This window comes from Symphalangus syndactylus, chromosome 3 (assembly GCF_028878055.3).
Source record: "Symphalangus syndactylus isolate Jambi chromosome 3, NHGRI_mSymSyn1-v2.1_pri, whole genome shotgun sequence".
Taxonomy (NCBI): domain Eukaryota; kingdom Metazoa; phylum Chordata; class Mammalia; order Primates; family Hylobatidae; genus Symphalangus; species Symphalangus syndactylus.
The window spans coordinates 90648302-90661287 of record NC_072425.2 but is presented as its reverse complement, the minus strand read 5'-3'; the positions used below and the strand labels follow the sequence as shown (position 1 = coordinate 90661287).

Below are 12986 nucleotides of genomic sequence, written 5' to 3'. Positions count from 1 at the left end.
TACTTAACTTCAGAATGTGTGTGTGTATGTATGATCTCACCAGGGAAAAATTCTGTGTAATTCTGGATAAAATATAATGCTAATGAATTGACTAGAAACTGCATAGCTGTAGTATTTAAAACTGTGATTGTTCCAACAGTTACCAAGGATACTGAAAGTTCAGGATCTTCATTATTTGTATATTATTCCACAGCCTTATGTTCTTCACACATAAAAAAAAGAATGATGCTTCCCGAATAGCATCAATATAGGGATATATTAACTTTTCTTTTTAGCAAACATGACACTAAATGTCATATTCATTCATGAAAGAGTTAAGCAAATTACAAATTGAATTTTCTCTTTTCTGATGATTTACACTTTATTTTCTATGCATTTCTGGTCATTTCTATGTGTGTACCAATGATTTTCCTAACACTGTATCTTTTCACTGAAAAGAACCTGTTATTCAGGAATCTTCACAAAGAGTGAAGAGCATGACAAAAAGTACATAATAAGAGAATAGTGCAGGTTTTACACTCCTTATTTGCATTTAACTGTTTTAACAACTACCACCTCAAAATATAAAGGAGGTGAATAGCAAATTTGTTAGTTTTTGCTGTTTGGAGACGATAAGAGATGAAGAGATGCTACTAAGCCCTCTGAATACCAAACTGGAATAATAATAAAGCTGTCTTTTAAAATAACATGTTTGTGCCTGTCAGTAGCTGCTTTATTTGAGTTTTTCATTGCTTTGTTTGTATTAGTGCCCCCTCCCTCCTGGGTGCCTCTAGAATTAAACAAGCAGGTATTTACCACCAACTTAATCTTTAGCTTTGAAAATATAGACCAAACTCTAAGGTTCTTTAAGTTTTTTATCATATTTATTTATTGCAGAAAAATATACAAAGATATTTACAAAACAATCATAAAAATATGAATGCATTTAGACACCGGATCTATTTGCATTTTACCATGGGTCCTCAATAAATAAATAGAATGTTGTTTTTTGTATTTTAAGTTTTTTTTTTTTCCCCCTCAGAGGAAGGATGAAAAAAAGAATTAACTGACTATGGTTTTGCAGGCCAGTTTGATCCCAGTATTTTTAATTCTAAAGGTGTTCTTATAGTTCCTCTGATTGTTACCATTTTAAACTAGAGAAAGTCCATAGTGATGCCTTTCCTTTCAGTGGCTGATTGGCACGACCTCTTGAAAATGCATGCATGAAAAAAATAAAAATAAAAACATTCTTCGTCAAAAAAAAAAAAAAAAACAAACACAAACAACTGTTCAGACTTCTATCAGAATGCAGAGGTGTGAGGATGGTGCCGCTGCCCGTCTGGGAATCACTGTCCACGGGCCTGTCTCGCTTTCTCTTTTAAAAGTGCGCCCCACGCCCTGTTTCTTTGAATTTGGATTTTGCTCTTCTAATTTCCAAGAAAATCTTTGGCATATATTTTTATTTTTAGTTATCCAGCTCCAGAGTCTCTAGACTGTCCATTTTCTCCTTCTCTGGAAACAATGACATCTGCAAAAACCCAGAGGGGGGAGTCGGTTATTGTTTAGGTCTCTGTGGCTGTTTTCTAAGACTAGTGAGCACTGTTCTTATCACCACCACTGAGAAATTAAGCTGAACAACCTGGAAGGATTTCAGCCCAAGGGCAAGAGGAAGTGGGTGGGTGGAAAGGAGGAGGAGGTGGAATTTGTTTTAAAACATTTGTTTTAAGGAGAACAAAAATTGAAAGCCGAAAGAAAGGGTGGCGCTGGCAAAACGGTCCTTACCCATGACCCCTGGGTGTCTCTGTCTCCCCTCCTGTCACGCACACTCACGCGCACACACACCCCTCACCAGGGCGCATCCCCCTGGAGACTGCTCTCCCTAGCCGGGTCAGACCGGCCTTCCCGGGACGCTGGGGGCGCGAGGCAACGGTGCCAAGTGAGGTGCGAAGGCTGAGAGGGGAGTGGGAGAGGGGAAGAAATCGAGGTGGACTGGGAACCGCGGCCTGGCCGGCCGGCCGGCCGTCTGCCACCTAAGAGGCGAAGGGGTGCAGCGGCGCGGTCCTTACCTAGGTCTCCGGCCCTGCTGAGGGGGTGGGGGGCTCCGCCTGCTAGTGGGACGCGGACATGGACCAGGCCCCCTCCATCCTCCAGACCGAGAAGGCGTAGCTAAGCCGCTCGTGAGCCACATAGCTGCAGCTTGCCATCTTGGAGTCCAGCTCGTCGCTCTGGAGGACCTGGTAGAGGAAGTCGATGTACCTGGCCGCCAGCTTGAGGGTCTGAATCTTGCTCAGCTTGTCCGAGGGCAGCGTGGGGATGATCTTCCGCAGCGCGGCGAACGCCTCGTTCAGGGACTGGGTACGCTGGCGCTCCCGCACGTTGGCCATGACCCGCTGCGTCTGCAGCTCCTCGTAAGACTGCGGGCTCCCGCCGCCGCTGCTGCTGCCGCCGCCGCCCGCGCCGCCGCCGCCGCCGCCGCCGCAGCCCGCAGACTTCTTGCCGCGCTTGCCCTGGGCCGGGCTGCCGGGCTCGTCGCCGCCTCCGACGCCCCCGCCCGCGGCTCCGCCTGGCCCCGCGCCGCCGCCCGCGCTGCGCCGGCTGCTGCGCCGCTTGCGTCCCCCGCGCTTGCCGCTCGGCAGCTGCTGCCGGTCTGGCTCTTCCTCGCTGTTGCTCAGGCTGTCGTCGGCCGGCGAGACTGGCGAGCTGGACACGTCCTGCATCATCTCTCGAGCGGCGACGCGTGGCCTCGCGGGCCCGGGGCAGAGGGGCAGCCCGGGGAAGAGGAGAAGAGCGGGGCGCCTCAGCCCGCCAGCTTCCCCCGCGCGCGGCGCCGGCCCGGGCGGTGCGGCCCGCGGAGGAGGGAGCAGGAGTACGGACGGGAGGGACCTCCGCGGGGAGGGCGCGCGGGGGAGGCGGGGAGGGAGGCGGGAGGGGGAGGGGACGGTGTGGATGGCCCCGAGGTCCAAAAAGAAAGCGCCCAACGGCTGCACGCACACCCCGCCTGGCCTCCTGGAAACGGTGCCGGTGCTGCAGAGCCCGCGAGGTGTCTGGGAGTTGGGCGAGAGCTGCAGACTTGGAGGCTCTTATACCTCCGTGCAGGCGGAAAGTTTGGGGGCAGCAGTGTCATTGGCCTGACGTGAGGAGGAGGGACTTTTCGAAGTTTTATAGGAAAGTTTCCGCTTTCCAGTCCCCCTCCCCCGTCCCACCTCCCTTCCTCGGGGTCTAACAATTCGTCCTCCCAAACCATTCAAAAACGACCTGGCCCGGGCGGCCGACTCCTCCACCCGCCTCCTAGCCGCCCTCCCCCTTCCCTCCCCGTCGCCTTCCTCCGGCGGGCGCGGGGCGATTTCCTTCCCCGCCGGAGCGTGCGGGCAGCGCCCCCGAACCCTAGCGCAGCCCAGGAAGCGGCCGGAGGAGACTGTCCTGGCCGCGGTGGCAGCCCCATCGGGAGTGGCTGTGACAGCAGCAGTGGCAACAGCTTCTACACAGTGGGTGATATCTCATCTCGCCCAAGATCCCTCTAGGTCCGTGGGGCCGATTTGGGATTGCTGGGGCTGGGGGGTGGTGTGGCGCGGGGTGGGGGGGCATGCCAAGAAAACTGTCAACCGCGGAGCCCACCCAATGGTCAGGTAGATGAACCCCTTGGAGTTCCAAGGGTCAAACCGCGGCGGCCCAGCCCCGAGGGCCTGGGCGTTTGTGAAGACGTGGCCGCGCCGCGGGGGCTGAGGATTTGCGTCCCGGCCTGCTCTGTCACCCTTCTGGGCCCTCCTTTCCCCTCTACAATGACCCAGTCTAACACTCCCCAATATCCAAAGGACTACGCCTCGGAAGGTGCTCGAAAGAGGCAGAAGTTCACTCTTCGGTGGAAGGAAACCCAGTCCATGGGAAAGGCAGCAGAGCCAGAGGGGGGCAGCGCAGCGCCTTTGCTGCGGCCCTAACAGCTGGCAATGCCAACCCAAGGGAGAGACCCTGTGGCCATTTCATCCCCACCCCCAAATTAGGCTCCGCATTGTGACCTTGAAAGGCCAGCTTGTAAGAGAGTGAAGTGGGAATTCGATAGCGCCTGGACATAAGGGACTGCCTGCTCTGAGACCCCCCCGCCCCAGCCCCCACTATCTAGGGGATCCAGTGGACGATTTGGCTTCGTGAGCCCCAAACACATTCCAAATACTTGGATACGCTAACATTTTAAGCATTTCTGTCTATAAGTTAAAACGAAGAGCCCTGAAGAGGGTGTTAATGTAGATCCTGGCAAACTGGAAGCAACAAAGTTGATGAACGAGAAAGAAAGCTGCCTTGGATAAGAAACCCATCTTTTGCAATGCCATATTTGTTTTCTTTTTGAAATGAATTGAGGTAAAATAACCGTTTCAGGTCCATCCCTTACATGGCAAAGTAAAAAGCTGGAGTCAGTACACAGTGTTGGGGTGGGGGCAGCGTTTGGGGGCGACGAGTTTTGTGCACCGCGCTGGAGTACCCTGCGCATAAGGTCCGCTCATGGGCTTCTCAGTACGGACTCGCCGGCGGGAACAATTAATTGAGCAAAGCGCCCCTTTCTGGGCTGGACCAAGGTTCGCGGCTGCAGATATCTCAAGCTGGAGGCAGGAACCCAGGCGAGGCGCAGGCAGGCCACGTGGCTGTTCCCCGCTGAGACTCGCAGCTTTGGTCCTGGAAACCTTAGGGTGTGGAGCTCCTTGGGCCGACTGAAGGGTTCAGCTTTTTGGGAGAAGTAAGGGCGAGTGTTATTTCTCCAGCGAGGTGTAAACAAGACCGTGCTTTCATGGGAGAGACAAATTGCAGAGTTGATCCCTTACAATTTTTACAGAAATATTCAGAAACAGTGACTACAGCTTGTCAACTGGCCTGTTTAGTGAGCCGCTGTCTTATTGTAAAATAGTCTGTCCGAAACTCAGATTCCATTTGACCTCCACTTAATTTCAGTAGCACTCTAGCAGTTCTCAAAACAGTCACCCCTGCACCCTTGCGTTTGCATCTTCCGCTTACAGGATTTTATCTCTTGGAAGCGCTTAGAGAATGCGGCAGAAATTCTGCCCCACTCTCCACCAAGTGTTCTTTTTGTAAATCTGAATTTACAGTGTTCTGCAATTCTTATTTAGAGCGTGGCTGCAGAAATCTCGAAACTTTTTCCACTTCAGCTTTTTTTTTTAAAGATAAATCTTATTTTTGTTTTGTTCTTTTTTTCTCTTTTCTCAAAAATAAAGAGATCGAATGATTGGACTCTTTCGTTTGTGGCCGCGGATAAGCAAGACAGGAAAGTGTGGGTAAAGTGTAAAGGAAATCTTACCTGACCAAGGGGAATTGGGGAAGGGGAGGGGAGCGGACAAGCTGGAGGAGAAACCAAGTCCACAACAGCGCAGCAGCCAGAGGTCATTAGCCAGCCCATCTTGCAAAGTCATCAGTCTCAAAGACTGGTTCTTAAACAAGTGAGCCCAGCCCTTTTCCCGGCACTAAACTTCTAGCTGATGAAGAGCTCCTGGCCATTGGGTACAGGGACCCCCCCAAGGCTCAGGCGACGCTCTGATGCCAGAATACTTAGAGGGGAATTCAAAATGAACACCTAACCAGAACCATCCTGACCATGGAATCTTTCAGCCACAGTCACAATTGATGCCTAGTTCTAAGAAGAAATGGCTCTTGAACTGTTCCAAAGAGTGGAGGATGAGACGACTTTTGAGTTCTTAAGTAGGGCTTGAATGTTACTTTTGTAGCAAAAGGTAGTCCAGGAGTTACCTCTCAAAAAATGGTTGGAGCTAGATACTCCCTGCTTTACAAACTGCAACACGCCCTGGCTGACAAGTCCAGTCTGCTCATATACAGCTCTTTCTTATCTAACATTTTACCTACTAATTTTCTTTTCCACATTTGTAAGGATGGCTCCCTTTTTACTTGTTGACAGGTCAGGTATAATTCTGGATTCTCTTATATATGCAACAATAATTGCAACTTCTGCAATGTTTAGTTTAAATTTGAAAGCTTCTTTCTAAAATCCCAATCTTGGGATCATAAAAACAATCTTAGAAATTTTCTTTTGAGGCTGAAGTTAGCCTAACTGAAAGGATGTCAGTGGGGACTACCTTCTTTGGGAATGCTAGATTAACTGGAATTCAGTCATTTTGCCTCCTTCTAAAGTAAAGTCCTCCCCAAAAAAATTTAACTGAAAAAAAAAATTTCTTTTGTACTTGGGTAGTTCAAAACGATCTTTGTTTTCAAACTGCAAACTTGGCATGTTTGCAATCCTGCCTGAGGAATGTGTGCCGTGTTAAAAATTGAAACAAAAAATACTGTTAAAAGTAACGGAGTTAGAAATCTCACATTGAACATATACAATAAGTATTAAGTATCCTGACAGTTTGAATATGCTGTGACATTCTCTTAGCAACAATCAGTTATAAATACTTTTAGATAAGGAAAAGAAACACACACTATAGAATGGTTACCAAACTGGTAAATTCTGGAGTTTGGGCTTGCATAAAAGGTGAGTACCTCAATCTGTTCCTACTCTTCTTTCTTCTCAGACTTTAGATGGCCTATCACCTGTTTGTTGGCTCCGAGTTCTGAGAAATAATTTATCTGAATTGCATAAATAATGCACAGGAGCATTCGCACGTAAGGGAGTGAAAATTAGAAAGGCTGCAATTGAGTGAATATCAGATAAGGTTGTATATCTTAGATTTCATCTTGTTTTGAACACTCCAGAGGGACTGCTGTTTAAATGAGAGAATTTTAGTAAAGTGGAATATAAAGTCATGTCAGCACAATAACTGTGTAAAAGCTTATTCTTCTTTCATGACCCTGGTAGCCTTAATGATGTTTGAACACCTTTCCCTATATAAAAACTCATTCTTTCTCTTTAAATGATGATTTAATTCATAAATTCAACTGATTCTACATTTTTCTATCGGAATATCTTTAAAAGTTAAAAAAAAAAAACTAAAGTTATAAGATGTGAAGTTTTCAATTCAGAAATAAAATGAAAAAGTAAAAAACACAATAAATTGGGGTGCCAACAGTACCGCAAGTGAAATTTTCAAATAAATGTTAATCTTTAAAATAGCTGACATTCTGAACTCAGCTTAAGGATGGGATGAGGAGACATAGGTCTAACCTGTAGAAAGTGAAGGATCAGAATATGGAAAAGTATGGAGTCTTGAAGAGCATTATTTTTTCTTTTTTTTTTCAGGGGGTTTGCAGGCTGGAGAGTTGGTGTCCATTAACCTTGTTGGAAAACACAGTCACTTCACTTATATCAAAGAGTTGCTGGAATAACTGATGAAAGAATGCAAGAAATAAATAGTTATTCATAGGAACTATTATCATGGTCTCAGTCTTTCTACATAGCATTATGCATCTTCTTTTTAATCATCCGATGACCAGTAATTTAAATAGAAATTGAATGATTTACATTCTATGTTTTTTCAGTTCAATTTGATTACTCATAACTTTCACCTTTCTTCACTTGAAGGGATTTCCGTTTTTCACAAATGGGTTTTCCTGAAGCCTTGTGTCCTGCTGCTATTGTTTGATTTGGTTCTTTCTGCAGAAAACATGTTGTTTTTGCCAGTCACCACAAGAGGACACAATTTCCCAGATAACTTTGTTTAGAAAGAAGCTCAGAGAAGAGGAAAGCTAACAAAACAGCAAAAATAACACACAATTAATGAATATCATTTGGAGATGTCTATTTGATTTATGCCATTTTTATTAATTAAAAAAGCATGAGTTAGCATTCAAACTTTTGAAGATTTTATAATTTGTACTTTCTTAGAACATAAAGAAAATATACTAATGTTGTAGTTAAGGGAAAATGTTTATTTTACGTTGACATAATTTTGTACAAAACTCTTGGTGACTTTGAATTTTACATAATTCCATGTTTGGCAATGAAAAACAGTTTATTTTTTTTTCTAAAAAATTTTTCAAAATGTCTTTAACAGTTTGAATTTCTACTTCAGGCATTTGGGTTGTCTTTACATTGAAAACTATATGAAAATTATGTTTCACAGTTTTCCACTCATATTTTAATGCAAATTTTAGGATAATAAAAATTATTTTGCAGATACATGGAAAAAATGCGATATCTTAAGGTACTGATTCTCAGCACTTCCTCAGAATTATTACACACAATCTCTGATTTTAGAGATCCTTCCTCTTTTCTAGTACCTTCTTTCAAAAACATTTTAGAATATTTGATTACTTTGTACATTAAATTGGATTATAGCTTGATACTTTTCTGAAGACTTTCATGGTTCTGGTGGATTGCTACCACGATCAGGCTGTGGAATCCTGCTTTCCTTGGAACTAAATGCTTTTGCTTTGCATTTGTATCTTTATGCAGATAGATCCCTAATTACTCTCTCTGAGACCCTGCTGTAGTGAGTGAGCAGTAGACCAAAGACTCTGAAAAAAAGAAAGAAAGAAAGCGGAAAGAGTAAGAGAAAATAAGAAAAATAAGGAGGTCAAGAGATACAGCAGAATCTGGACAGAGAAGGTGAAAGAGAGAGCTGGAACAAGTGGACAAGAGTGAGAGAGAACAAGAGAATGAGACTTTATATATAGGAGGAATAAAAGGCCTAAATAACGAGAAAGAAATTGATGCATTTGAGAGAAATATAAAAGCTCCAGGATTATTTGTCTCTGTTTCTGATCAAAGACACTGCCTGTCCCTTGGTACAGACATTTAGATTCAAAAATTTCTGTAACTGTTGCCCAAGTCATAACAAAGCTGAGACAGGTGGAGAGCCATTCAATTTATACTTAAGGTTGGTGTTCATCTAATGGGTGAGCTCTGTGCCGAATTAGAGTAAAGATGGCAATATGTTGTCATTACTGGATCTCAGGGTGGATCTCATCTGGGGGAAGACAGATGTCATCATTTTTCCATGGACATGATATTATTTTCCATTTGACCTGCACATTAGAAGTCAAACTGTGTTTTTCCTAGTGGTTCGCTAGAGTCAATGTCTTTGCCCTTCCCACCACAGATACCTTAGTAAAAGCAATGCAAATGACGATTCTTGTTCTCACTCACTCTACTCAAGACCTTGAGACATTGTAAGGTTCTGGTTCTGCCAAATGGTGCATTTGGGAGATCTGAAATCTGGTTTCAACTGGCACTAATTAACTGCAATAGATTTATTGATTCTTTTGTAATTCAACAGAAATGTGTCAATGTGTCTTAGGTTCTCTGAGTAAGGTTTAGTCCCTGACAAATATGTAACAGTATTTTGGGAAACAAAATATGAAAATAATTTTGTAACATAGGGAGCTAAATATTATGATATATGTGTGAACAGAATGCCAAGGAAGGACATCAAACCTGGACTGAGGTGATGAGTGCCTTTGTGCATTGGAGAATTACCTTAATGCCACGGTAGTGGCCAGGAACACTATAGCTATCCCACACGGAAAGGCACAGAAAGGCTCACAGACCAAATTAAGATACAGATGACATGTCACATGGTTTATTGAGTCAATCTGAAATATACAGCAAAAAAAAAAAGGAAAATCTATAGCCTAGTTTAATATACTAGCATAGGTTGCAAACAGGAAGGAAGGACCATGCTCCCCAGATCCTGTTGTATATGATGTTAACCTGTCCTAGGTTTTTTTTCTATTTCCCTATATCAATCTTCCCTGCTGGTGCTGTGCTTAAGAGGTCCAAAGTTAAGGATAAGCATGAATGGAGGATGTGACATGGGCAGATGCTCTTGTCCACAGCTGGGGCTTAACACAGCCTGCTGAGCAGCTATGGATTTTATTTCTGTCATGGCTAAAGGACGAGTGGGCCAGATTGGATGTCCATGACAAGAGCCTGTTTAAGACCTCATGAATATGAGTGCTTCATGAATATGGGGTTCTTTACAAGCTTTACAACAATTTCATGCTTACTTGGTCTTTCTGTCTCTATTTGGTCTGCTTACACCACTGATATTTAAGATGTCTCTCATGCTACTTGTTTCTTTGCTGAAATTCATCTATTCTTCTTGTTTCTCTGATTTTCTTTAGTAGAAATAGTTATTCATAAAAATCGTAGTAAGCATACATTGCAGTTTTTCTGAAGGACACTTTAGTTCAGCTTTATTCTTGAAAGATGAGTGGTAGTGAACCAGGTAAGAAGTAGAAAGGAAAGGGGGAAGAATAGATTCCTGGTGCCGGGTGCAGTGTGGGCGAGGCACAGAGGCATGGGCATGCATGGCTTTTTCAGGAGCTCGTAAAGAGTTTTTGTATGAGTGGAGGTGGAGTGCGGGAGGGAGCAGCCAGAACTGATGCCAAATATTAGTTTCCCGAGATGTAAAATGAAGTAATTAAATTCGTAATTTGAAAAAGTTGAAAAACATTTAAATTTGAAGGGATTTTAGAAATTATCTAGTCTAAATAGCCAGCTTTATAGATGATTTTTTTTTTCTTTCTGGCTGCTTCATTTCTAACTCTATAATTCAGCCATATGTGTAACCCAAAAGCATTTTTCCAACTGATAAGAATATGTTTTCTTCTAGTTGTAGATACTACTTGTGGCCAACTGTGGACCTAAAACTTCAGTGCCAAAAATGATTGAAATAGGCAGTGAAGTGGTTTGAATGGGGTAAAAGGAACTCCCTCTAAAAGCCACCTTATGTTTCCCAGAGTCATGCTTTAAATCTATCACTGGTAACTCATTAATTTGGGACAGACATTGTCCTCTCCAGGCTCCTCTTTTATATCACAATGCCCCAACGTGAGGGAGCACATTGGATCTGTAATATCTTTGAATAAATTTGATTGTATGTTGTTTTTCTCAAGACGGGGGGCTCAGGCAGCCAGAGGACACTGGAACATGTTGGGGAGGCTAGGCTGAAAGGCAGGAAAAATTGTGAAGAAAATGAAGGTTGTGGTACTAAGGTTCTATGCTGTTTTTTCCTAACATAGGAATTGGCCTGATATCATGGTCCTGTTCAAGTCTTCCATGACTTTCATTTGTTAACATGTTCTAGGTTTTTTTTCTCTGTATTTCTGTATATCAATCTTCCCTGCTGATGCTGTGCTTAAGAGGTCCAAAGTTAAGGATAAGCATGAATGGAGGATGAATGGAGAGACACAGGGCAGAAGCTCTTGTCCACAGCTGGGACTGAACAGCATGGCTGAAACTGTTAGTTCTGTCTTTTGGGACCAGTTCTAGATAGATAGAGCACAGTGAGAAAATGAGGAAATAAGAACCCACCTGGTCTTGTCTCACTGTCTTGATTTCTGTCAATTGAAAGGTCTTGAAACCTTGAATTATGTCTATCAAATAAGACATACTCTTCTATTTCACTCTGAGTTGTGAGCTAGTAACAAAAAGTATTGCATAGGCTCTTCGTTTTAACTGTAATGGGCTGTAGAGACATAGTTGTCATCAAAAGTAGGAATATTTCCAGGAAATATGAAGTGTATATAATGAAGACCGGGAAAACAAAAATATCCATTAAAGGTCTTAAGCAATCTTAATGCAATTTTAACTTTACAGCCAAATTTTGGACAGGAAGAAAGTAACAGTTATGTATAAATTAAAAGAAAGACAAAGGGCCAGGCACAGTGGCTCACGCCTGTAATCCCAGCACTTTGGGAGGCCAAGGTGGGTGGATCATGAGGTCAGGAGATCGAGACCATCCTGGCTAACACGGTGAAACACCGACTCTACTAAAAATACAGAAAATTAGCCGGGCCTGGTGGCGGGCTCCTGTAGACCCAGCTATTTGGGAGGCTGAGGCAGGATAATGGTGTGAACCCGGGAGGCGGAGATTGCAGTGAGCCCAGATCACGCCACTGCACTCCAGCCTGGGAAACAGAGTGAGACTCCGTCTCAAAAAAAAATAAAAAAAAAAGACAAAGATATTAATTCTGAACAACATGAGCAGACTTGGACTATCTGAGGAGCAAGTAGATACTGTAAATGAATTATACTTAATTTGTTTTAACTGGGACATCCTCTAAAATGTACTACAATCTGATTTAATTATGAGAAAGAACAAACTCTACTTCTAGTTTTATGTAACTTTAATTCAGTGTTATTTTCATTATGTTGATTCTTATATGAATGTTGGGCACCCAGATTTTAAATAGAGATTCATTAAAATATTCTATGGTAATTTTGTAGAAATTTTAACGCATATTTTAAATGGAAGAGAAAGAATTTTAAGAGAAAATTTAGCAGAAAGATTATTCAATTTTACATGTGAGTACAGTAGCAATCACAACTGCTTTATCTTGTATCATTCCCATGGGTTACTAGGTATAGCAGAAGTTCATATTGTTGGAATAATTTGATAGAATGAAAGCAGAATAAAAATAGAACAAAAAGGAATCTAATTCTACTTTAACTTATTGTCAAACTTTTAACACATCACAATCGAGGACTGGAGAAACTGCTTACAAAATGCGCTTGAATAAAATCATAGAATACTGGAGCTAGAAGAGGTTTCAGAAGTCCAGAGCAACTCTTTCTTTTCTGGCAAGGCAGAGTGGCTGAAGAGAGTAGAGTAGTGGATTATAGCCCGGATTCTAGAGGCAGTCAGCCTGGGTTCAAATATGGCTCAACTTCTCACTACCTGTTTAACCTTAGATAGGTTACTTACCCCTCCATGCTTCCTGTGAAAGGGAGAAAATAATGTACATCATTAGGTGGTTGTGATGATTAAATTCCTAAGTGCTAACCCCTTAAGATGGTGCCTGGTACTTGATACATGCTTTATATTATTGTTTTAAGTGAGAACTAAGTTATGCAAGACCTTGTAGACTGAAATGAAGCATTTACCCTCAATTCTGAATGCAAAAGTTGCACTTTAAAGGGTAAATGAGGAAATTAATTGATGAGCCATTTCTGTTTGAAGAGCAACTATTTCTATATCCATCTATTACCACCCGAAGCCACAAAGTGCACACTGGGGACATCAACTGGAAGTTTTATAATTTATCTATGCCCTGCCTGTGAAAGAATGGTAACAGGACACATATGATTTCTTCAGTTTCCATAC

At 43.1% G+C, this 12986-nt stretch overlaps 1 protein-coding gene across 1 annotated transcript; it reads right to left on the bottom strand.

The window, feature by feature from the left end:
- Positions 1 to 841: 841 nt before the first annotated feature.
- TWIST1 (twist family bHLH transcription factor 1) lies at positions 842 to 2815 on the bottom strand. Its single transcript, XM_055272498.2, has 2 exons — positions 2046 to 2815; positions 842 to 1507 (listed from the first exon to the last, which is right to left on the bottom strand). Exon 1 carries the CDS (start codon positions 2697 to 2699, stop codon positions 2088 to 2090), a length of 612 nt encoding a protein of 203 aa, XP_055128473.1. The 5' UTR covers positions 2700 to 2815; the 3' UTR covers positions 842 to 1507; positions 2046 to 2087.
- Between the last annotated feature and the right edge of the window lie 10171 nt (positions 2816 to 12986).